The sequence below is a fragment of the Azolla caroliniana genome, unplaced genomic scaffold (genome assembly GCF_043228905.1).
Source record: "Azolla caroliniana isolate FFs.n. ecotype wild unplaced genomic scaffold, voAzoCaro1.0.p SCAF_6, whole genome shotgun sequence".
Classification (NCBI taxonomy): Eukaryota; Viridiplantae; Streptophyta; class Polypodiopsida; order Salviniales; family Salviniaceae; genus Azolla; species Azolla caroliniana.
Window position 1 is genome coordinate 8,186,993 of NW_028230441.1, and position 26,493 is coordinate 8,213,485.

The 26,493-nt window shown below is 36.2% G+C and overlaps 2 protein-coding genes across 3 annotated transcripts; one reads left to right on the forward strand and one right to left on the reverse strand.

Moving 5' to 3' along the window:
- Positions 1-713: 713 nt before the first annotated feature.
- On the forward strand, positions 714-12,149 carry RUG2 (Regulator of chromosome condensation (RCC1) family protein). Its single transcript, XM_087321040.1, has 4 exons — positions 714-1,059; positions 5,234-5,450; positions 9,792-10,101; positions 11,288-12,149. Exons 1-4 carry the CDS (start codon positions 776-778, stop codon positions 11,809-11,811), a joined length of 1,335 nt encoding a protein of 444 aa, XP_087177166.1. The 5' UTR covers positions 714-775; the 3' UTR covers positions 11,812-12,149.
- A 2,746-nt stretch (positions 12,150-14,895) lies between these two features.
- On the reverse strand, positions 14,896-19,858 carry LOC147862964 (plant/protein (DUF668)). 2 transcript variants are annotated; one of them, XM_087320884.1, is made up of 3 exons: positions 18,755-19,858; positions 16,395-18,342; positions 14,896-15,168 (listed from the first exon to the last, which is right to left on the reverse strand). In XM_087320884.1, exon 2 carries the CDS (start codon positions 18,339-18,341, stop codon positions 16,404-16,406), a length of 1,938 nt encoding a protein of 645 aa, XP_087177010.1. In that variant the 5' UTR covers position 18,342; positions 18,755-19,858; the 3' UTR covers positions 14,896-15,168; positions 16,395-16,403. The 2 variants fall into 2 exon arrangements, with proteins under 2 accessions (XP_087177010.1, XP_087177009.1); XM_087320883.1 differs by lacking the exon at positions 14,896-15,168 and having other exon boundaries at positions 16,292-18,342.
- Positions 19,859-26,493: the final 6,635 nt, after the last annotated feature.

Below are 26,493 nucleotides of genomic sequence, written 5' to 3' on the forward strand. Positions count from 1 at the left end.
AGCTTGATATATTATTATACGCTAATATATCATGTCATGGTGTATTCTTCATTTGTTTTCCAAATAGCAAATTGCTATAGTCGTTACTATGTTTTCTTTTTAAGGATGGTTTGGGATGTATGTAATAATCTATTTTGAAAAACTTAACTTCCATCAAACTTTATGGCCTACACATTATTTTGTTGTTGCTTGTTTATTTGTCTATTGACTTCTCTGGTAGAGGGCTTATATACACTATCTTATATATACTATCATAATGTTTGCTTAAAAATGAGACAGACAAAGTCTCACAACTATAAGAACAAAGTTAATTATGAACGTTAAGACATTGTGTGGACATCCATCTAGGTAGTTGAGCAAGTATTGGCCATTGATCGGATTGGCTTTGCCATTGATTCATCATTTGTGCAAATAGTTGTGGACAATGCCCCATGAGCATGGATTTTCATGTTTTGTTCTTCAATTACCTTTTGTGATTGTTAAGAACCATCCTATTTCCTTTGTCTTGAACCAATGAGAAACCCACCACACATATATAATAGAATAGGTACTTGAACATGTTTACAGCCATTGTGAGAGAACATTTTGCCCTTCAATAAAAAGTTCGAGCACAATGAGAAGTGTCCGCCCGCCCGCATGTGGCCGACAGCATATGATGAATCTGCCCATTCTTCTTCTTCTTCATCTTCTTCTTCTCTTTGATTGGGTTGTTCTCTTAACATTCAGAAAACTGTTCTACAAAGAGAACTCTCAAAATCCTTCTTTCTCAAAGGAAATGCTCCGCACCGCCGCAGGCACTAAGGACTCCTCCTTCCTTTGCTTCTTCCGCAGAGCTTACACAGTTCTGAGCTTTGGTGATTGCAGTCAAGGAGCTCTTGGCCATAGCCATGGCTTCCTTTCTGACTCTTACGAAGCTGCTCCTGTTGAAGATCTACCTGGAGATGTGATAAAGATCGCATCAGGCCACTATCATTCTTTTGCTATTTCTAGCAATGGGAATCTATGGTCATGGGGACGAAATAACGAAGGTCAGCTTGGGAGAAGCAGTAAAGAATCCAGGTTAGGGTGAGCTGCCTTAAGCAGAACATGAACATAAATTTTCTTCTTTTTCTTCATCCTCATTGTTTTCATGCAATTTTGTGACGTATCTCAAATTTTGTTTGTCTATGTGCATACCAGTGTTCTGAGAAAAGATAAAGTATCTGAAATTATGTATTTTCAGATGTAATTAGTTCCCTTAGAAGGGAAACCCCTTTTCTCATTTCTAAATTTCTCTGAGATTATGTATTTATAGATGAAGTTAGTTCCCTTGAAAAAGAAATACTTCTTCACTTTTTTCTTTTATCTGATGGACAGTTTGCCCTTTTGCTTTTGTATTAATTTTTATTAGTCTTATGTTGTCCAAACATACTTTCATTTATATTGTTTTTCATATTTGTTCAAACTGTCATATCCATGTTTGATGAAAGATGAATTCATTAAAATTTTTGCTGAAATGATCTATTTATAGATGATGTCGGATCCATAAAAAAGAACAAATTTCTCCATTTTTTATTTCTTGTACGTTTTTCGACTTGCTCATACCAGTGTGCTGATTTTGTTTTCGTTAAAAATGATTTAATGACAAATATGGATGGTTGATCCTTTAAGTAACATATCTTCCCCTTTTTCATGCAGTTTCTTGTGCTGTTTAAGCATGTTTTAATAGTGCATATCATTATTTGGAAAGGGTAATTTCACCATAAGTTAGTGAACCATCAGCATAAGTATGTCAATATTTTCAATTTTTTGGGATGAATGAAAATTTCCTGCATATCTACGCTTCGAGGTAAAGGATGGATGCACAAAGGATGTATATGCTAAGGAGAGTGGTCTGGCTAAGTATCTATTTACTCGCGAGACAATTGATGTGTATAGTGGTGGTGTATACAATGGCATGCTCGCTTTGGATCGTTTCGCACCCCTTGAAGAACTTACCCAAGGATTGTCAAAATCATTGCATAAAGCAACCACAAATGCCTTTCCTCACACAACAGCCAATTCCCCCAAACTTGGTAGAGTAATACAAAATAGTTGGTATGATGAGGAATGTTGTGATACAAGGAGATGCTTGCAGCGTGATGTAACTCGGGGCATTTATACACACAAACAAGCGAGAACAACCTTCCAACGCCTCGTAAGGGAGAAGAAGAGATTGTATTTGGCTAAATTTGTAGATAATTTGTATCGCTTGTTTCTAGGACAAGAAAGTAAAAGAGCATGGAAAATGTTTAATGAGAGGCAACCTACCACACAACTGACCTCACCTCAGATGTGGCATGAATATGCAAAGGTTCTATATGATATCCGGGGGTAACCACCTCTTCCCCACCCACATGGCTCACGCCCACATGAATCGACCTTTTTTACTCCACAAGATGTAAGAAATGCCCAAGATCATGATGGATTGGTGGGTGAGCACTTTATCTATGCCTGTGACACCTTGCTCCTATTGATAGCACACATCTTTAATAGAGCCATGTGTGAAGGTTTCCCCACTAGATGGACTCAGCATACCATTGTGCCAATCCTCAAGAGTGGAGACCCCATGACGCCAAGCAACTATAGGACAATCATGATTGGCCACTACTTGGTTAAACTATATGGGTTGATTCTAGAATCAGAATTGAGTATATGGGCAAAGCAGAATGGCCGTCGTTCAGTTGGACAAGCAAGCTTTCGGAAGGGTTTCACAACTTTGGAGAGTTTCCTTCACACATGAATCGACCTTTTTTACTCCACAAGATGTAAGAAATGCCCAAGATCATGATGGATTGGTGGGTGAGCACTTTATCTATGCCTGTGACACCTTGCTCCTATTGATAGCACACATCTTTAATAGAGCCATGTGTGAAGGTTTCACAACAAGCTTTCGGAAGGGTTTCACTACATTACATAGAGAGATTCGGGGGTTCAGGAGCATGCCTAACAGGTATAGCTATACAAATATCACTATATGCTGGTGATATTGTGCTGATTTTTGACTCTCCGGAGGGACTACAAAGACATCTAAATGCCTTAAAACTATTTTGTACGGACAAAGGTTTGTCAATCAACATGAATAAAACTAAAGTGATGGTGTTTAGCACCACTCAAGCATGGGTAATAAGACCAGAACCAGAATTCTTCTTGGGAGAGGAAAAGGTGGAATACACAAGCTCCTACACATAACTCGGAGTAACATTTACAGGGCCTAGGTTCTCCTTACAGGAGGCTGCTTGTGCTCGACTTTCTCGTGAACATGCAGCCCTTGGTGCTCTTGAACACTTGTCACACCAACTCTTCTCTGTGAAGTAGAAACATGGGGACCGAGTCTTAACGAGGCAAATCATTGGAAAGATTTAGAGAGACCTTTAGTGTCAATGATTGCTCGCATGATAAGGAGCAAAGCATCGGTGCCTCACGATATAATCCAGGCAAAGATGGGAGCAACACCTATAATAACTGAGGCATTGTTCCGATCAGTGACATTTATCCAACGTCTTTGGGAGCTCCCTAAATGAAGGTACCCAAGGTTGGCACTTATGTCATCAAGACAACTGGTTGAACGTGGGGACACTCATTGTTGGTATGTTGAAATGCAGCAATGGTGCAAGTGACATAGCATGAGTATAAATGCACTACCCATGTTCCAATATAGCTTGGACTGTCCCCATTTAAATATGACCAAAATGGAAAAGAATAGAGTGATCCGAATTGATATTATTAACTTGGAAAACAAGATAACATGGATCAACCCCCAAATACCACTTGGTACAAAGATGGCCCACTATAAGACACACTTCTTACACACATCGGAGGATGGATTCATCATCAAGCCACCTTATATGGACACACATCTATCCTATGCGTTGCATAGTGTGATAGGCAGCTGCGAACTTCATCACATCAGTTACAAATTGAGGTAGGCAGATATACACAACTACCTCTAGAAGAGAGAATTTGCCAATTGTGTCATCAAGGAATGGAATCTGAAGAACACTATGCTTGTCATTGTAGTGTCTTTTATGAAATCAGAGGGAGATACCATTGCCTCTTTAAACAAGGCTTTGGCCCACTATGCAAGGTAATGGAATATGAGGACCAACGATGCCTAGGACTTTTCTTGCTAGAGCTCAAGAGACATCGGGAAAAGTTGTTGAAGAATACAGCCACACAAGCTCATCCACAAAGAACAATCACAACTTTCTTTAGCCCCATCACTCCTACTGATGCTACAAGTCAATCATGGGATACACAAATGGGCTCCAGACCAAGACATAACAAAGGGGTTACAATTGATCGGGCAATAGCAATTTGCTGTGCACGTAGGCCCCAATCCCATGGACCACGACCTCGACACCCTTGCCATCGACAAATAAAAGCCATTATCTCCCGCCATCGTTGGTGCATCCCTCGTTTCAGAGACATTTCCATTCTGGATCGATCTATGCTAGAGATCTTTCGAAGACAAAAGCTACAATATATCTAACTTGAGAATCTCACATGTGCCAAAAACCAGATTCCCTCATTTCTTTTCTTTTCATCTTATTTACTTTTATATTTACTGTGTAATTTGTTCTCAAAGACCAGACAACACTTAAGATGTAATCTCTTGTTTGGTCTTATAGGCCATTTTGGCCTCTTAAAAGACGCTTTATCTTTCTTTCTTTCTTTCTTTCCTACCCTTCCTTTTGTGTTGATTCTTCCTGTCATTTTTTCATCCACCTCATTGCTCTCATGCTGTCATCATATAGTGCTACACCATCATGTATCAACATCTCTATTCACTGTATATGTTCTGTATCATAATATTCTCATATAGAGAACAGTCTTTGACAAAATGTTCCCATGCAACTGCTTAAAGTTCTTTCTTTTCGGGATTTTTTATTTGAAAAGCACTTTCTTGGCATTTGTAGAGCTATCCAACAGTTTTCAAAACAAAACCATGGAATTATGGGTGATAACAGATCTATGTTACCTTATACATTATGTAATAAATCATTTTGGATTTGTAGACTTGACTATTATGGAATGGATATGTTTGGAATTGCACTCCAAGCCATGGTAGTGAAGCAACAAGTAGTGTCCATCTTTGTTATGTCAATCATTTGTAACTAGTAATTCATGTCAACCCATATTATAAGCATCTTTTTTAGATATGTGTCATATTCTGTGTTAAATATTGATCTTATTATATTGATTTTTATTCTAGCGAGAAATGGTCACAAGCACAGAGAGTCAAAGGTCTTGAAGGTGTAAAGATTCAAGAAGCAGCAGGTTCTGGTGTTGTTTCAATGGCTATTGATGTTTGTGGGCAGTTATGGGCTTGGGGGAAATCAAAAAGAGGGCAGCTTGGTCTTGGAGAAGGAAAAATAGAATCACAATCACCACAACTTGTTCAATCTTTGGTTGGCCAACACATTTTGCAGGTTTACAAAGGCTTTTAGTGCTTGATACTTATTTTGTTTTCCTTTAATGTATATCAACATTTTATAGTAGCTAATACATGTACTCTATAAGCAAGTATAGTGTATAGGTGCATGTGTATGCTTTTTCTTCTCTTTCACAATATATTGTATATAATCCATTTCAGCTTACAAAGTATGAGGCCCTGCACTATCATTCTTTGGACAAAAACCTCATCTTGGATTCTGGCTGATTTAGTGCTACTACAGAGAGATTTGTTGTCCAACAACCTGCAATTTATAGGATGTCTTCTGATGTCCATTGTCAGAAGCATACCCGATGCATATATCGTAGAATTGAAAGTTTCTAACTTGAGAGGATATTGGTGATCAAGGAGATGGAAGTGTATTTCTCAATGATGGGCACAAAGGTTAAACTTATTGAATCATCTAGAATTTAGGGTGTGTATGACAGATGGACACTAGTAACTATTTGTAGTTGCATAGGGTTTAGTGCCTTTTAAAATAGCCACATATATTGTAGATTGGATCACCTTTTTCCACATTGCTAAATGACACTCATGGATAAACAAACTTTCATAGAAATGTATCAGCCAATGAATTAGAGTTGTATGATGAGGATATAATCATCTTTTGGACCTGCAAAAGGAGAATTTTGCAGTGGTTCTAATGGAATCTAGGAGAATGGTTCGGAGAGATCCTTTGTCTTAGACCCTCTTATAGTGCCTCTCTTAATATTTGTAAGTTCGGTAAGAAAGATTTTATTGAGGGAGTCTAAATTCTAGTTGAATATTATAGAATTCAGGAGATAAGCCATGTGACTGCCACAAGACCGTTAAGGCATTGCATTTGGATATTATCTTCTAAAAAGAACTAGACGAGAGATCTTAAGCTTAAATATAGAGAGCATATGGTATTTTTTTGACTTGGAAGATTGTTTCATTGAGGTTGGTAGAACTTTGTCCTATGCATATGAGGATGTACACCATATCTTAACGTACAACATGAAGTTGTTAGTATGCCATTTAGATACACATGCCATATTTCCCCCATGGCTCGGTTATGGGCTTAACCTTAAAGACCAATCCTGAAGGCTAATTTGCCTGGTTAAAGGTAGGAGAAAGGGGAATTCCATTATCCTATGACTTCAGACAAACCTATAAAGACTAGTGGTGACATGTGGGAACACATGGCAGTCTAGGAGCCTGAGGAGTTATGCTATGTAAAGGAAACTAGCTAACTCTTTCATTATGACATCTCATACATGATGTATAGTGAGGGAAAGTTCTTGTTTTTTGGGTCTGTATTTATCTTGACTCCAAGATATAATACGATAACCATATTGGGTGTACAAGCACAACCTTGGGGATAATTTGTAAAGTCTAATTTTAATGGTTTTAAGGGTAGGATGAGTGGAAAACTGGTTCTCCTATGACATGGGACAAACCCATAAACATGACTAATATTTCAAGAGGATGTATGATATCACAAGTTGCTTAAATTAATGGCACAAATGATTGTGTCATTGCCTAAACCCGTGTTTACAATCATGGGTTGGTGCTCAAACCCAAGACGTTACAAGCTAATCCTTATCACTATATGCATACATATAACAAAGCTTTTTCAAGATGTGATATGTGCATGTATCATATGTGCATTTTCACATGTCTATTTGTTGAATTGGAATTGGTCATTTTCACAATATGGATGCAAACACAAGACCTTTGCAATTGGAGTTGACCTAACTCCACTTCCTACTTTGTCCAATGACTTTATCAAGACATACTTGAATTAATTGCAAGATTTAATGAATATGACTCTACATAAGCTTTTAAAGCTTCAAATATTTCATGATCATCTTGAAAATCTTGTTGCAAATATGAAAATGGATTCCCGGATGAAGGATAACCAATTTAGTAAACCTTCTTAGTAAAGCTATTTCAAAGAAAAAGAAACAAAGAATAGAGGAAGAAATTTGCGCTTGGTTGGATGGTATGTAGTTTGTGGCATAAAAATTACCTACCCTCAAGTTGCATTACAATCTCATTTTCTGAAAGTTGATTAAGTCCATAAGTTGGATTGGTCAAAGGAGCAAAATTTACATTATGTTTAGGACGTAACTTGGGTGATAGTTCCACGTAGAAAACATCTTCAAAACCATTGACAATTGAATTGAGTAATTGTTTCTCGTAAAAGGTAACCAATTCACATTAATATTAAAATAATAATACTGAATTGCTAGATCAATTGTATGACAATAAAATAGAAATCATGAGTATTAAAGAGATTTTGAAGGAACTTTTGTACATTGAATGAGGGCTTAACATCATTTAGTGCAAAAGTGATCGAATGGTTAATCCTATCAATGTCAAGCCTTTCCTCACATGAATTTATGTAGATCACCAGGAACTTTTGTACATTCAATCAGGGCTTAACATCATTTAGTGCAAAAGTGATTGAATGGTTAATCCCATCAATATCAAACCTTTCCTCACATGAATCTATGTAGATCATCTACTTCTGAATTGCATCATTGACGAATTGTATTCTTGCGTCCACCAGGTAAACTTAATAAGTGAATAACTATGTGTTACGGGCATGACCATATCCTGTGGTAAGTTTTACCGTAGTACTTTATCCATGTGTATAGAATACTACGGTAAAACTTACCACAGGATATGGTCATGCCCGTAACACTATGTATGCTTTAAAGTCCCAACATTTGCACCAAGTAATTGTCAATAAATTTATGTGAGCTACCAATATCAAACAACAAATGCATGAGGTATCCATTTATGTATTCAATTTCTTAGACAAAATTCTTTGGTTCTGCTTTTTGCCTCTTTTGCTCAAGCTGACTACAGTTGTGCTTCATATGCCTCTTTCTCTTGCAATATTGACATGAAGAGAGAATCATTGGGTTCCTTGCATTTCATGATGGATGATTTTGCGTTTGGTCTTGATGACTTGGGTTTTTATGATCCTTCTTTGAAGTGCCCATGTATCAACTTTCCCTCAAGTCTAGATTTTTGAATTTGTATTTGGATATGATGAATATAATCCTCTAGGCAACATAATGACTTATTAGAGATTCATTGGGTTTTGAGCAGCTTTAGTTTGATAAGTTAGCTGTAGATATTGTCGTTTAAAAATGTCAACAAAGTTATCCTGAGTGTGCCCAAAATTTGTAAACTTATAAAATTTTATCACTTACTACATCCGTCATGAACCTGTAAAATCAGAATTAGTCATAAATGAATTTGTAAGCCAAAATTTGAGCCATTATCATGGTATTAATTTGACTAGTTTTATTAGTCAATAAATATATCTATATAGAGCCGTGACCTCTTTGTGTTCAAGGTAGACTAACAACAAAATCCATAGGTATACTTCACAACTTTAAGCCACTTTGTAATTTTGTAATTTTGTATATCATGCTGTAATTTGGCTGATTCAAGAAAGATGTCATACTCTACAAACCTTTTCTGACCCAAATTATGCCACCTAGGAGAAAAGAGCATGTTCTTAAATTTAACTTCCCCAATTAAAAATTTTCTTTGCAAGAGTGCAATGGTACATGCTTAACCTTAGTGACCAATTCTAAAGGCTAATTTGAATGTTTTAAGAGTAGGGATAAGTGGGAAGCTGGTATCCTATAGCTTTGGCAAAACCATAAGAACTTGTGACATGTGTCAACATGAGCCATCCTGGGAGCCCCATTTAAAGGAGAGTAGCTACTCCCTTCATTATTGCGATAGAGACTGTATTGGTGAGCAAAAGCTATCATTCTTTGGATCTGTATTTATCCTGTCTTCAAAGAATGCGATAAACACTGTATAGGTGAGGCAAAGCTATCGTTTTTTGGATCTGTATTTATCTTGTCTTCAAGGAATTGTTTGGTAACAGTATTTGGTGGTATAAGATGCCAATGGGGTGTCATATTCATCTCTTGTGTTATGCTCAGGCGGTTTGTGTAGTTTAAGCACCTTAAACTATTTGTTTCCTCAAATCTTTTCATTAATTGCTTATCATTATATCGATTATAATAGTTATACACTTCTTTGGCTAAAATAGAAATTAGTGATGTGTTTTAATGGATAAAAAGTTTGTTTGATGGTTCATTTTTCTAATGCCATAGGAGTTTGAATTTATGAAGGCAGCGCTTATCATTAAATTTTATGTGGGAGTGTATTGTTTATAATATATTGTTAGCCAAATGTGTGGTATTGCCACTGACCAAATGGGTGAAATATCTTTTGGTTAATGTGGGTCAGCAATGTGAGTCAAATGGTAATGTATATTATTGTTACTGAAGTTTATCTTTAATTTGTTTCTTGGTAGTAGGTATCTCTAGGATGGGGCCATGCTCTTGCGTGTACAAAAAGTGGAGACTTGTATTCCTGGGGCTATCCTGCAAATGAGCGTCTTGGCTACACTCCAAATGGTTTGAATTTGCAACGAAAATCAAATTCAATTGTAAAAGAATCACCTATGAATTTAACTGAATTATGGGACCGTGTAAGCCAGAAAACAGAAGAAGAAATTAAGGGAGAACTACATATCAGTTTTCAGTGGGAACCTCGTCTTGTGGATCTTGGTGATCTTAAAGCAGTTGGGGCTGCATGTGGATTCGATCATTCAATGGTGCTATGTGGTAAGATCCTTGCTTCACACACTTTAATTAAGATGTGATGGATGTGCGATGGATGCAAATATTTATATTGGTATTGATACAAATTCGGGTCGTGTTTCTTGTGGTAGCATCAACTTATTGAAGAGATAATATCTTATTAATTTTGGAAGAGAGATATCCCATTGTAGGGAGTTTGTTGTCCTAGGTAAACCTCACTCCCCAAAAGAGATTGTTTTAATATAGGACGAAAAATCCAAGCTGTGTCTCAAATAGATTTGTATAAAAAAAATCCTAGATTTATGCAAGGGTTTGCATTTATTTTTCTGTTTGCTTCTTATTTTTTGTTGCTCCATGCAGAATCTTTGACTTCTACATTTTCCAAATGTTTTCTCTTTTCTCCAACTAATTCTTCTGATCATGAATTTGTTTCTTTGGCTGTTAGGAGGCTTACCCCTTTCTCTTCTGATCCAGACTAAACCGTTATAGACTGCCTCATTATGTGATCATTTACATATCAAAACGTCGAATGATATAAATAGAATGGGAAAACTTCATTATTTGGAAGCATTCCATCCATATTTATTAGCTTTTAATCCCCTCTCAGAAATCATCTCGAAAGGTCCTTCTGTCTTGTCTATCTATGATCTTCTTCTTTTGAAGGACAGTATCCAAATATTAGATCTCTCGTTCTGCCTAGATTTCTTTCCGAACTCCGCTTTCTCAATGCATCTCATAATAATGCATCCTTGTTGTAAATAAAGTGTAAGAGGCATCCATATTTATAGACAACTTATTTTTTCTTCTACTAATCTGACCCAAATATAAACTTTAAAAAAAGGGATCTAACATAGATTACGTGAAACAATTCTCTAGTGTTAAATACATAGGAAGTCTAGTATTCTACCATCATAACCTTGTGTTGGTTCTAGGTACGATCCTACTGAAGGAATATCAATGTTTGTAACAATGACTTCTTTTCAGGCTCTAGGGACAAAAGTTCGCCAAATTGAAATGGGGATGCGTGATCCAAATGGTTTACTTATCCTCTATAATCAATACGTGAAAACATTCTCTAGTATTAAATACATAAACAAAAGTCTAGTATTCTCATAAGCTTGTGCTAATTCTAATGCAGTCTGCTTAATTTACATGATTTCCCTGTATTCTTGGCTCATTCTCACCAATTGTATTTTTCCTGGATTCCCAGATGATGGTTCCGTGTTGAGCTTTGGTGATAACTGCTATGGTCAGTTAGGGAGGACAATAGGGATAGATGGCACGGCAAGAGGAATAATACCAATAGAACATAAAGTCACCTCTATCAGTGCTGGCTTGGGCCATTCTCTCGCTATTGCTAACAATCCAATTCACGATGGGAATTATGCTGACAATTCTGTTCAGAATGCACAAGGTGCTATTGGAAATTATGCATATTCATGGGGTTGGAATTCTGCCTCTCAACTTGGCAGGAGATCGTTGGGCAATGAACCTTTAATAATTCCTGGACTAGAGGGAAAACATTTGCTTGCTATTGATGGTGGAAGGGTACATTCTCTAGCAGTTACGACAGAAGGTGAGCTATGGACATGGGGTAGTGGGAAAAATGGTAGGTTAGGTCTAGGCTCCTTTGCTGATGAAGAAGAACCTTGTCTCGTGGAAAGTATACAACAGTCTAAAGTGCACCAAGCTGTCTGTGGAATGGATCACACAGTTCTTCTGGTCAATCAGTAAGAGAGGGTAAGAAATTTTCAAATGTGTATGTACACATGAGTATGTGATTGCGTGTGTGATATATATATATATATATATATATCATTCTTTTGAGAATAAGTCTGATGAGTCTAAAAATAGCTGTAAACAGCCTATAGCAAAAAACATCTTCTGGATTATCAATTCATGTTTATACACGGGTATTCTTTTTAGCTCTTCCAAAGATATTGATGCTCCCATTGTTTACAAAGAGAACTTAGCCTTACCCTAATGGGAAATTTAAGGTAATCTCTCTTTAAAGAATTGTACATAATGCAGAATAATTCCATTCACCGTAAAGATACTTTTCGTTTGTTCTTCTGGGATATTGATCCACCTCTATATGTATAATTCTGGACTCTTTCCTTGCTTACTTTTTAAACGTTATTGTTGGCTCTAATTTAAGGAAGTAAACACCATCGTTTATTGCTTTTTTAATGTAGTAAACATTATTCTTAATTATTTTGAAGTAGATATTTCCACGTCGAATCAGATTCATGAGGGTAATAACATTCCTTGTATTGCTAGTACTACAAAATCAATGCATCAAATTAACACGAAGTTTTGTAATATTGGGTTCAAAAAACTCCCTGATCTTAAACATGGCATGGTAACAAAATTGTAAAACTAATGGTTTTACATGGGTTTGAAATACCATTTTCTTTACATGAGATACCTAAGAGCCATGATAAAGTTGGGATATGATTTTCCTCAGTCTTAGTGAAACCTATTATTATTATGTGCCATTTTGTTTATGAATCATACTGATTGCACATGGATTCCATTCCTTTCCTAGACCTTCTTGTTGTGAACCATGCATGACACACCTATACTTCCGGCCCTTCTATTTTTATATTTTGTGATGTTTCTTTCACAGTTTGATTTATGATGCTAAGTTTATAATGTCTATTCAGTAAAAGACACTCTTAGCTATAGATTTACCATATTCAAATATTTAATATTGATAATAATATTGGGAAAGGTTCAAATATGGTGAATCTAGCAAAAACATGGCAACATTTGAGGTTAACAAAAATATGGTGAATATTAGTTAAAAGACTTAATGTGAACCAGAGAGAGAACCTACTCATACCTTGGAAGAAGTGGAATAATATAGCAGCAATGTTATAGAGTCCAACATGTCCCTGCAACATTAATTATGAAATGCCCATGCCTTTACATTAACTTACATGGCTTGTAAATGCATTGTGTTTACATTAATACATCATCTTACATGGCTCGCAAAGTCATTTAATTCTCGGGTAGAAATAAGTCCATTGCCTAGAACCTTGAAAAACATCAAAAAGTGGGAATCTAACACACGCACACACACACAATGCTCTGTTGCGTCACTTTAAAAGATGTCTACATCCATGTTAGAAGACACTAGACTCAAGTTAGATGAGAATGGACCGCTTTAAAAGATGTCTACATCCATGTTAGAAGACACTAGACTCAAGTTAGATGAGAACGGGCCAAGAACCTTTCCTTTTGAATAGTAAAGCAAAACAATGTTTGCATTTATAAATATAATCAAATCTTAACAAAGTCATATAGAATGCAACGTGTAAGGTCACTCAAGCCATTTAAGCCAGAAAAACAACAATACCAAATGGAATAGTTTCCTTCTTTCAGCCATAGAAATAGAAAGAAAATGGCAATAAAATGATAATACTAATTTATAGTACGGGTCCCTTTTTTAATTCATTACAAAAGAGAAAAGAAGGGAATCGAATCATGAATGGGTATTATTATAATTAGTATAAACATAAAGGTGTAATGTCTCTCTCCACATATACATACATATATGTGGGCATGACATAATTGGTATAATGAACACAAACACAACTATCATTAGAAGCTCTAGGAACTTTAATGAGCATCAACATGGATGCTCGTTGAATCTATAGTGATCGTTTGATGCTCATTGTAACTATCACAAATGTTAAATATTGTAGTGATCATTTGATGCTCATTGCACATAATTTTCACAAATGTTAAATATTGGCTCTTGTTTCATGTCGCCAACGTGGTGCTCATTCCCTTTCAAGTCACACTTGTTTATAGGTTTTTGGTTGCGTTATTCTTGCTTTTTGTTTTTTCTTTTTAAATATCCTCGAGTTTATGTGGGGCGTATTTTTTATAGCACGATTTCTCCTCTGTCATCCCAAATTTGTCATACAATACTTTTTTGGAAAGCTCTTGTTGTTAGTTTTTTCATGAATATTTTCTTTTGAAATTTGGATTTCGGATGAAAAAGTTAGGAGCTTTTTTCTCTACCTAAATCTTCATATCCACCCCTTGCTTTTTTCTACTTTTTAAAAAACATCTCTAACTTTTATATCCCTTCAAGTTCCTTCCTCCTTTAATACTTGATCCTTTCATGTTGCACTTTATTCTTAGACATCTTAGCATCCAACATATTTGCAATAGTCTTTTCTTTTGAACGCAAAGTGTGAACTTAATCCTGCTTTGAAGCAATCATCTTAAACCATTCATCCACCGTTCGACCACGTCGTCGAATCCATGTAGTCCACAAGTCAATAAACTCCGTCTTGTAATCATTATACTTAGTTGTTGAGGACATTCGCAAGTGAAAGTTCATGCCACACTTCTTAGCTTTAAATTGTCACCAATAGTTAATAATTTACTTGTTGGTTTGGTAGCAAGGACTCATACCAATCCCTTGCTTTACCATAAAAAATGGCCACCAATAGAGGAAGTTTCTCAATATCTGTCATCTTCCCTATTGATATTGCATGATGTTCAAAAGCAACCAAAAAGTAATATGAGAGATGGAGTGTGATCTATGGATCCCTAGATTGGCACACTCCAACTTTTGACACCTCATTGATTGCCTCTGTGCCTATCTGTGTGTTGCCGCCTCCAACATGTTCCCCACATCCCACCCCTACATTGCCCTCGAAGACTATGGCCACATGGAATCTAATTGTCATGCTCCACGATCCACCATCACACTTTGGGAATGACTGTCCTTAACTCCACCAGAAGTCTCACACCATTTATGTTGATTTCACTATTGATAATATTCATAACACTCAAAGCCTAATCTTATTAGATTCATTGGGGGAGTTGAGTGAAATATCATCTTAACTCATCCTGCAAGCACCACTATGTTTCAAATCAGCCATGCAACATCACATACATGCATTTGCCTTCAACCAAGCAACTAACGTTTGTGTGGTGGAATATATGCCTATCCGCCGCCAATACTTCAACTTCATCATTGAGTTGGTCTTTTGAAACATATTGTAATGGTCTCCATCATAACAATGACAATGCATCTTGTTATTCTACCATAAGTTCTCCCTCGTTAATCTGCGATAAAACATCCAACAATAATGAAAAGCATTCCAAATGTTGATCGAGAGGTATGCAAGGAAGTCAAGGACTTACCTCACATTATTTTAGCTAGTCGTAAGTTAACTAGCCTAGAACCAAGATCTATGGGTTCAAGACAACATTTACTCTATTGTTGACAGGACAAAGCCTAAGCCTACTACGTAATGCTGGTTATCAATGAACAATCAAGCAAGATCTAAACTTAACACTTAAACGCACACACACTTACACTCAAAAAGCCTAAACTTAGTTATTAAAACAATAAACAAGGAAATAAAAAATGGAAATGACAAAACCATCAATTGAGGGAATATAAAAACTTCAAATTAATACTTTAAGGTTTGGGTCCTAAAGTAAGATTAAGTTAAACAGTTATGTTATAATTAATGAGAGATTACGTTATTAGAAGAGGCTTAAGCTCTAACTTTATTAGATGTGAAGAAAAGCTTATAAGACTAGTGGAAGAGTGTTTTGAAAAACTAGATTCAAATATTTATGCTGCGGATCAAAAGACATGAAGATGGAAAGTGATGAATTCTGAAAGAAGCAACTAATTCATAACAAACAAAGAATCATGTATTGATTCAAAGAGGCTTTCTTTATTCCCTAGAGCTTGACAAAAGTGCATGTAAAGTGTGTGTGTGTGTGTGTATATATATATATACACACATGGGTATCTCCTGTGAAAAACAAAGGATATTTCTTACTCAACAGAATAGTCATTGGATGAGAGATCAAGGCATGACCCAAACCAAACTCACACTATATATGATGTGATTTTCTATGCACGCATTCTCGAGAAGCAAACATATGCAATGTTGATTATGTCTTTAACACTATTAAGGGACTTTGGTGAATTATCACAATTAAAAGCCATGGGATGGGGCCTGTCCCAAATCCAAACTCTGTTGATGCAACAAGATGAAAAATTGGCAAAATGTTAATTTTCGTTTTAGTAAGGGAAAACTGAATTTCAAAAGCATTCGTAGTGATGTACACATAGCACAAAAAACGTGGTGTAAATAAAATATGGTTCTGTGATCAATAGCTCTCCGGCTAATTTTGGGCTCTTTGTTTCTTCACATGGCCAATCGAGATAAAAACTTGAACCAACATATATCTATCATTTCAATGAGATCCAATCAAAATCACATCAGAATCCAAATAATCAAAATATACATATATTTGTACACTTCACTTACAATAAGAAATTAACCCAACTGCCATTCCAGATACTCATCAAAGTCCTTATTGCTAGCATATTCCATGTATAAATTTGCTTTGAAATCCCGTTCATGCCTCCAAAGACAATTCAGCCCCACCAAAAGCTCTGTGATCGCAGCCTCGGCCTTTTCTCGATCCGCAAAGTAAAGAGTTTGTAGAAGCAAAACATTTGGTCGAGAAACTATTTGCTGTTGTTCAAAATTGTGCTCAGATTGCCACCTTATCATGTTATGGGCCATGGGAGCTAACCAACCCAAAACCTTTTCCAACACATCTTTCCACTCACCCACAAGGGCACATTCACATCCCAGTGAATTGGAACAACCTCTCATCAATGACCGTAGCTTCCCTCTTAAACGCATCTTTACATTCTTCGGAAGCATTTGATATAACTCATCTCGAGCATCTTGGGTAATAAGTTGAGGATACCTTGCCATTTTCTCGGCTATAATGACCATGTTAGCATAGTGTAGAGCCAAGGCCGAGCCCCCAAGGGTTGAAGAAGGGGCATCTTGAAGCTTGCATTTCGGGTCAAAAAGCTGCCTATTCTGGCCCACATTATTACCATTCTGAGATAAACAACCAGGGTTATCCCTACTTTGGAAGTTTAACCCATGAAATGCAACATCCATTGGACTACTATCAAAACTCTCCCCGGATCTCGATAGGTAGCTTGCACCACTTGTACTTCGTCGATGATGAGATTGACGCCCAGGGCTGAAGCAAAATGAAGCCATAAAGTTGTCACTGCTAGGTGACCGTATAGAGCTCAAATGTCTACTTGAGCTATTGTTGATATTTGAGTTATTATGTGCATTTGATGTATCAAGTGTAATTGAGATATTGTTGACATTTGAACTATCATTGGCATTTGATCTCTGGTTATGAGCATTTGAGCTATTGTTGATAAGGTTAGCATTTGAGCTCAAATGTCCATTTAAGCTATTGTTTCCGAAAGGCGTTCCAGTAGAAGATCGAGCTTTGTGTGTGCTAACATCAAGTTCACACGGTGTTGTAACGCCCACCTCTGAGAAAGTAACATCATCCAACTTAGTGGAACTGGCATTGCTGAACTTTGGACAATCTGATGTTGATTGACTTCTTGAAAACGGGGTACTATAATCTATGTCTTTGTCGTCGACATTTTCAATGTTTGACAATGATAGAATTTGTGGCCATCCTTCCATTGAAGCAAAACCAAATATTTGGATAATTCTTCCATACATTGTACACACGGCACGTGCAAGAAACCCAACAACTCTATCATACGTCTGGCTCCAGAGTGAGACATCTTTTAAATACTTGACTTCTTGCCTTTGCCATATAGTCTTCTGTTGTAATGTATCCATATTCTCTTTCTGAGCTGAATCCTCCTCCTCTTGAAGTCTCCTTAGTGCCTGCTCCATTTCTGAGAGGATTTCAAGCTCTTGGTAAAGGTTAGAAGTGCTAGCAATATATTTCTCCATCTTCTTTATTTTTGCATCCATTTCTTTTTTGGTGTATTCAAGTTCACCAACATCAATAGTATGCTTCAAGATATCATTGTAGATGTGCTCAAAACCCATTAATGACGGTTCAGAACATCTCTTGCCTAACCTAGCAACAGCATAAGCTATTGTAGTGAGCTCATGCAGCTTCTCCATGGAAGCTAGACTTAGAAGAACCTTTTCATTGCTTGAGACAAGGTTAAGAACCCCTTCTGATTTGATCACCTCAGCAGTTAATCTTCTTATTTCTTGTTCACTCAAAGAATACCATAATTGCACACATTTTGACATAGCACTAGACACTTCGAAGGCAAGAATCCCAATCTTAGATTTCTCAACTTTAGTGTTTCTCTTGCTTTGTCTGAATACAAACTTCCCTGAAGAAGCCTTGGCACCATGAGTATCACTCCTGCTAGTAGTACTTGCCTGTATCCCCATCCTGAAGTGTATAGCCAAAGGAACGGGATGTGTGTTAATGACATCAGTATGGATCTACCCCATCTATGAGAGAAGCTTGCATAAATTTTAAGGGATGGCATTCTAAGCAGCATAAATTTGATGGGGTTGCTAAATAGCATAAATATGATGGATCACAATTTAAATAACATAAATTTGATGAGTTACAATCTGATTAGCATACATTTGAAGAGATCACAATTAGTTAGCATATAGTCAAGGATGGCTAAATCTAATTGCATAATTTAATGGGATCACAATCTCTTAGCAACCTTGATCCCACAATATTTCCAATGCTTTCATGGAGTGATAAGTTTGTTAACCGCTCCAAGAATATGAGTTGAACCAAATAGAACATATACAGCTAAATAGAAGGGAATTTCAGAAGAATTTACCTGCATTAAAAGAAGAAAATTCCAGCTAACAGTGTGGACTAGCTATATTGAGCTTGCATTGTTGAAGCGATGAACAGTAAACTACCTTGTTGGCAATCATAGTCTTCTTGGATGAAGATGATTTTACCAAGACATAAGCATTGACATGTATATGTATAGATATATGGTTTTCCACTTCAGAAATGCACGTTTCCTTGGGTGAAAAGAAACAATTTCATCTTCATTAATGTGCCATAAATGTGCCTCATCATTATGCACCTCTTTCAAGTGGTGGTCTACTAGTGATCTGTAAAATGGGTTAATGGCCACTTCAAATTCTCTATGAAATGGGTTAATGGTCATTAATCAAAATAAGTTGATCAACAATAATGATTTTAGAGAAAGATAATGATCATTCCTCAGATGGGTTCATGGGCATAGGCACAATCTATGAAATGGGTTAATAAACACTACTAATGATTGTTGAACTGGGTTAATGAGGATTTGTCAAATGGGTGAGCAGACACTACTAATTATTTCCGAGATATGTAAAGGGTCACAAATCAAGCAGATTAATAGCCACTAATCAAATGGCTAATGACCTGTGAAATGGGATAATGGCCAGTAATCGAATGGGCTAATAATCTGGTGATCATTATTCATATGGGTTAATGGTCACTGATCAAATGAGTTAATGGAACTAGTACTGATGATCTCTGAAAGGTGTCAATGTATACTTAATTCATGCCTGTGAACACTAAACGATCCCTGAAATGGTGGTTTAAACAATGCACAAATCCACTCTAAATCAACCATGTTTTGCTGATTACTTTATCATTTTTCATGTATATCACTGTTATCTTGGATGCATAACTAACCATAGAACAACATACTAAGATATCGGCCTTCAAAAAGAAACATTAGGTTTCACCCTAGCGTTTTGAAGATCGGAGAGAAAGACGGACAGATAGACAGAGAGAAAGAGAGAAGACAAAGAATACGATAAAATAGGATATTTACCCTTTCTTTCGTTCTTTCTGTCTGTCAGTCAGTCAGTCAGTCAGTCAGTCTGTCTGTCTGTCTGTCTGTGTGTGAGGAGGGAGAAGGAAGAAGGAGGAGCTAACTAACAGGCGATCTGATGATATAATGTTTCATGGGGATGGAGAAGATCCAAAAACAAAAAGAAGAAGAAGAAGAAGAAGAAGAAGGAAGAAGGCAGAAAACAAAACACAGAGAGAGAGAGAGAGAACTATCTACGATCCTATTCATCTCTCCGTCTCTTTCTTTTCTTTTTCTCCGACTTTCTCTGTCTTTCTTCCTCTGTCTCTCTCTGTCTCTGTTTCTTTTGCTTTCTTTCTCTGTGTATGTACATATACATATACATATACATATACATACATATATACATACATATACACATACATATACATATACATATACATATACATATACATATACATATACATATACATATACATATACATATACATATACATATATGTACATACATAAACTCAAGGCCAATCTAGCCAAGCCTTATACTATCACTAACTACTAGTGGTTGTCGTTAATAGTGTGCTCTTCATTCGAGAGCTTACTTTTTACATGGATTTGCTCCCGGAAGAAGCATTCGACCTCTCAATCCCTTCAATGTTTCGTCGATCGCTTCACCTTCGAAGGAGCAAGATTCCATGCTCAAAGTCGCCGCAAATCACTTTTCTTTTGATGGGCTTCTCTCTAATGACATATGTTTTGCCTTTTTTTTTTCCTCGGAAGAGGAAGCGTGCTTCGATTTGTAGTGTGTCCCATCAGGATACGCTTTCAACTACGATTGTTAGTAGTTGATTAAAGTTAGAGTAGGCCCAATCGGCTATTTGATTCGCCTGCTCGACCAAGCAAAACTCCCTTCCCTTTGTTAGAACATCACATCTAATTTGGTGCACGTCATGTTCTGATCGTGAATCTAACTCTTTATTAGGCTAATAACGAGTGAAGGCCCATTAGCTATTTATTGGATAGTGGATTGTGCATGGCACACTAATAACATTGCTATGAATAAGCCCAAAATATGTGATTTCTTTGGTTTTAACCACATATTGCAAAAAGATAAATAGCTTTCAATTTATCAACTTATGTACTAAAGCTTGCAATACCATTGCTTGCTTATTGATGCAATACATCTTTGTAAATCCTAGAAAAATTCCACGGTAATTGTTTCTAAAGTCAAACATGTGGTGAGATAGATAGGGGATGAGGTTTGATAAAATATATTTACTTCTCTCAATAATAGATCAATTGAAAAAAACAAAACAAATGAATGAACATTTCATAAAGCGTGTTGAATTATCTTCGGAAATGATTTCTCTGTTGGAACTCATGTAATTCGAGATAGGACACGAGGGAGGAGCTCCTTAACACTTTAACGTTCAAATCGATGCTTCAAAAGAAGAAAACTAAAGCTTTTGCAAGTGGCAAAGAACTGCTTGTAGTAAATAAGCACCTTAATGAGTTTTTTTTTCTCATGAGAAGTTGGTATAAAGTTGGTAACGTTGCGATCGACCCTTTATATCTCTAGATTATGTGTCCATTGCCACATATGCACCAATTCATCAATATGACACCTAACACGATGTTTTTGAAGCACTCTTTGATATTTTTCTTGATGCTTTGAATGTCCCAAACATTCCTCTCTTGCGCTAACCTCGACTTGTGATCAATGAAATGCTCATCTTCCACGCGCTTTAATATATCCAAATAAGTTGGTCAGAGAAATGAGCCCATTTCATGTAAATCTGACAAAGGAGTGGTATATCTATATTTGAGCACTAAAGTCCCCATTAAATGGAATCATACTTTCCACTCAAATGTACGAGTTACACTGGGGCCATATTTTATGCAAAAGGCAACATATTAATAGTGGCAGGAAGCTTTTAATTAATAGAAGTCTCTAAAATGAGGCATGATCGAGACATATTGCATCAAAAATAAGGGCCATATATAAAATATAACTGTTGAGCTTCTCATTTGAACTATTATATGTTCACATAAACACCTTTGTAGACATTATGGTAACCAACTTTTATATCATAGTTTGTTTGTGACCACATGGTTGAAGTTTTGTTTGAAGGGAAAGCCAACTCTCATGATGTGAATGATTTTTGGCCACACTCATAATGCATAACAAAAAATTGCAAATGAAAAGATTTAAACTTTTGAGGATTAATTACATTCTCAATTCAAATTTCTCTTTGAATGACATGTTTTCATCTGCTAGTCAAGATTTCATTGAATGGGTAAGGCAAGTACAACTAGAAAAATATTAGCAATGCCCAAGTCCTAAACATGATAATATAACTTCTTGATGGATGTTGGTTGAATAAGGTGGACTTATTTCAAATGCTGGTAGACTCTAGAGTTTAGACTATGTTTCTTAATTACATACATATAATTTTATCAATCCAACAATAGTTGTTGGTTGGTTGTGAGGCTCTAAATTATTATATATTGTTGTCATTTTCCATATTAAATCTCCAGGGCGGTCTTTATGTATTGATATATACAAGGGGTACCAAACGATTGCAACATGTTTTCAAATTTGTTAGTTTGAACATGTAAGACATTGAGGATTATTGTACTAGAAATAGACTATATTAGGTCCACCATGCACTATTCTCTGCTTCTTTCGCTGTGCATATGCAACATCAAAGTTCTAATGTCTAGTTGAACATTGTAAATCATTAACCGCATTGACATTGTACACAATGTGTGAGACTTTGGACGGTCTTCCTAGAGGTTATCTTATTCAACTTCTAAATATTAGTTAGACAAGTACAATAACATAATCCAAATGAGTGAAGGTGATCATTTATAGCTAAAAGTCAATGCCAATGAATATCACCAAAATAGCATGAAGCCCATTTCAACTTGAACTATCATGCATTTCTCTATCATCCATGAATGAGTTGAATGTTAATTGACGGTTTTGATATATGGAATCATCCACATATTAGTAAAGCCTTGAAACATCCCATGTTGCATGTTCATTGTATTGACTTCTAACTATTTATAAATTCTAATCTCATTGATCGGGAGACTTTCTTAAATGTCATAAAATGATATTACTAGGTAGATGATCAAATGTTGGGTTGAAATCCTTAGCAACTAAATCGAATCCCCCTTTATTATCACATAACTCAGAGAGAAACACAAACACATGTCTGATTCAATATGTGTATTCAAATTGGTAGGACACATTGCAATGTCACATGTATGAGAACAAGAGGGAGGTCGTTGTTCTACTTAATATGTAGGAAATATTTACAATGGCGTCAACGATTTGCCAAGCTTGAACTTCGTTAAGACTGTTGTGTTTTGGACAAGTTAGTTGATAATGTGTGTATTTCAAATAAGTAGGACATATTACAAGGTCCCACATATGAGAATATGGAGTGAGGTCCTCATCTCTATTTAATATGTACAAAATATTTAGAACGGAATCATGGACTTGTCAAGTTTGAACTCGATTAGGATTCTTAGTGTTTTGGATAAGTTAATAGATACATCATACATATAATTAACTTCAATGTTTGAAAGTCAAGCTTGGTAATGTAGTGACAAGATTCATAACAAATAAGGGTTCAAGGATCACAAGTTACAACATTGATTCCATCTAGCTCCAGTAGAACGATTCTTTGATTTCTCTAAGATACCAATAATGTTTCATTTTTCACAAGAAAACGCACAATGAGATTATAAAAACTTAGCATAGGATTTTTTTGTAAAGTAGTTAATAAGAGGATTAAATTTTAACTACCCAAAATGACGCCACTTTAAAGTTGAAAATGTTGAAAGTACATGGCATCAAATAGACCTTAATGTGGAGTCTTAGAGAAATGTGGAGACTAAACCCCTTTAAGAACCCATTGGGTTGGTACAAAATACGTTTATTTTTAACAATCATGTTAAATCACAATTGCGCTTTTATCTATGTGAATCATGAATCATGAATCATGATACGCCAAAATACATATGTTTATCCTTAATAATAAAGTTAAATCACGACTGCACATTTATTTGTGTTTCATGGCAAATATGCGGCACCTACAACTCCACCTATTTCCTCTATAGAGTTAGAGAACATTCATCAAGAAGAAGAAAAGGAAGAGGGTCTCACTTATGTTTGTTACTTCAAATTAAAATCTTAAATCAAGCTTGCTATTAAACATGAATATAAAAGTGGTCCTTGACATTTAGCCTAATTGTTAAACTCAAAGTGCCAACAATGAAGAAGAAACAATGTGACAACTTGGTGACCTAGTCCAAAAGATAATTGATGCAACCACATCCATTAAGTCTTGGTGACATTAATTATTTTGAAAAGCATGCAAATCCATATTACTTTCCCAAGGTAGGACCATTTAGAATTCGAAGCAAATTGTTCATCTCTTGAATCAATTATGTTTTGGATTAGATTTTAATGACCAAAGAAGTATTTGTATACAGATTAATTTTCATTGAGGAAAAGCACACTTGAACTTCATTTATCATTCCATCATTTCAAATTTGTTGTTTGGTATTTATCATTAGGATGAATGAGATAAATGTTGTGATTATCCTTAGATGACTTATAATTATTCAATGTAAGATTCATGCTATCACTCTATGATCTTTGAATTGCTTCAAAATAGACACGATTATGTTAAGAATTACAGTTTGGAAATATGGAAGCATGGACTTAGCATTCAATGTAAAACAAAGTTACAAAGTATTGCAAATACGTCTTACAACTTTTAAAGAGAGTATTCAAATTGTGAAGAAGCAACACATCGTACGGTGGGAAAACTAGAAACAAAAGTTTTGAGGTTATCGAAAAGTGGAACTTGAGAAATATAATTATCTTCTACTTATTATGCAAGATTCCCTCACTCACATCACGAGCATTGGTTAGTTGCATAACTACTGGTTGGCAACTTAAGTCTAGGATTGACATCAAGGTTGGTTTTCACACCTTGTATGGACCCCGTGAACTTTATGCTCCCAAAATACCCTCCCTTTTCAATAAAATTATAACATTTCTAAATCCTATAGTGCTCCCCCATAAAAAAAACAAGAAGAAAAAGAAAAAGAAAAAAACACAACCAAACATTTTTATACATACTTACATACACATATTACATATACACACATTTGCACTTCACTCGCATTCCAATACACACATGTAGCACAAAATAAACATAGAATTACACATAAGCTACATGTACACAAAACATGATTGTACATTAGCACAAAATATGAACACACTTGCACATAAATCTTACATGTATGCACATACATGTAAAATACACATACACATACACCGATCTTCTCAATATCACATAAACGTACACACACATTGCTTGTACAACACTTACAACACACACACACACACATTGCACCAATCTTACATGCATAAAACACACACGCACACACACATTGCACCAATTCAATTTCACAAGGTCACATATTTGCTTGTACAACACTTCCAACACACTTACATGTTCCATCACACACAATCACCGAGTACAAACATAATGTGAGTTTTTACAAGTTTAAATACGTGAATTAGGATAAAAACCCACTCCATTGTTACCTCTTGCATTCCTTATTCAACAAACTTTTTCTCTGGTTCAAGTACCCAGTAGTCCAACTCAAAATTTCACATGCATGTGTGTAATTTCTCGACAACGTTCCGATAACTAGAAGCCTCATATGAATGCCATAATGTTTACTTTCTCAATGATGTCGTGATAATGCACGTGCGTGTGCTTCTCAAGTGGAACCACGGGGAGCACAGACTCAAGAAGGGCACAAGGACTGAAAGGGCATGGATGATAGGTCCTGGACTCGAAGGATCCTCGGGCTTGAGGGGAGCACAAACTTGAATGGAGCTCAGAGTCGAGGGGAGTCTAGAGTTGAAGGGAGCCCAACTAAGAGTCGAAAGGAGCCAAGAGTCGAGGGGAGCCCAAAGTCGAAGGGGTTGAATTGCCCTGTAAATGAGGAGTTAACTTTTCGACCAGAGGGGGCGATGTTGACTCTCGTGTCGATTTCGGAATTGAATGAAGATGATTGGTGTGCGTCAATTGTTCAAATAAAGGGAAAGATGAATTTGGCTAAGTTTCTCTAATTGGCACATACCGAAGGATGTGCAGGTTAGGAGGGGGTGCACATCGTATAACGATGTGACCGACTAATGCCACCGTGATTCGACACTTGCCTCAACTGCAACAAGGCGTCCTAACTTGGTTCGATGACCCAACACTCCTTGGTGATTCACTTGATTCAAATAGTTGGAATTGATTTACATTCTAGAGTTGAGTTTCTTTAGTATTATTGTCATTAGGGATTTTATATGCATTGTTTTATTTGAACAAATACTATATAGTCAAAACCATGTAATGTATTGCATGTGCACCATATAGTGCACATGCAAAAGCTTCTCTACATATGTGCCACATGGCCCACATGCAAAATCATCGGTTTAGTATAAGAAGGGAATGAATTATTGTCAAGGGGGCAATCAAAGAAGACATATATTGTAAAGGGTTCTTTTTTTCTTTGCGGAAATAGAGATTCTCTTGTTTGCATTCTTTCTTCATTCGCGTTTTAGGGTTAGTTGTGCAGGGTGTTTTGCTCATGACTCTCAACTCTGACGTCTGTTTTTGACGTTCTATAGCTCGTTGGAAAGCTCATTCTAAGGGCTTTCGAACAAGAATTTATGCGAA

What these genes read in the sequence shown, in the direction of transcription:
- RUG2 (XM_087321040.1), top strand. Translation starts at nt 776, where the DNA reads ATGCTCCGCACCGCCGCAGGCACTAAGGACTCCTCCTTCCTTTGCTTC. An exon ending in AGAAGCAGTAAAGAATCCAG is followed by an intron (nt 1,060 to 5,233) that starts GTTAGGGTGAGC and finishes TTTTTATTCTAG; the next exon opens with CGAGAAATGGTCACAAGCAC. An exon ending in TCATTCAATGGTGCTATGTG is followed by an intron (nt 10,102 to 11,287) that starts GTAAGATCCTTG and finishes CTGGATTCCCAG; the next exon opens with ATGATGGTTCCGTGTTGAGC.
- LOC147862964 (XM_087320884.1), bottom strand. Translation starts at nt 18,341, where the DNA reads ATGGGGATACAGGCAAGTACTACTAGCAGGAGTGATACTCATGGTGCC.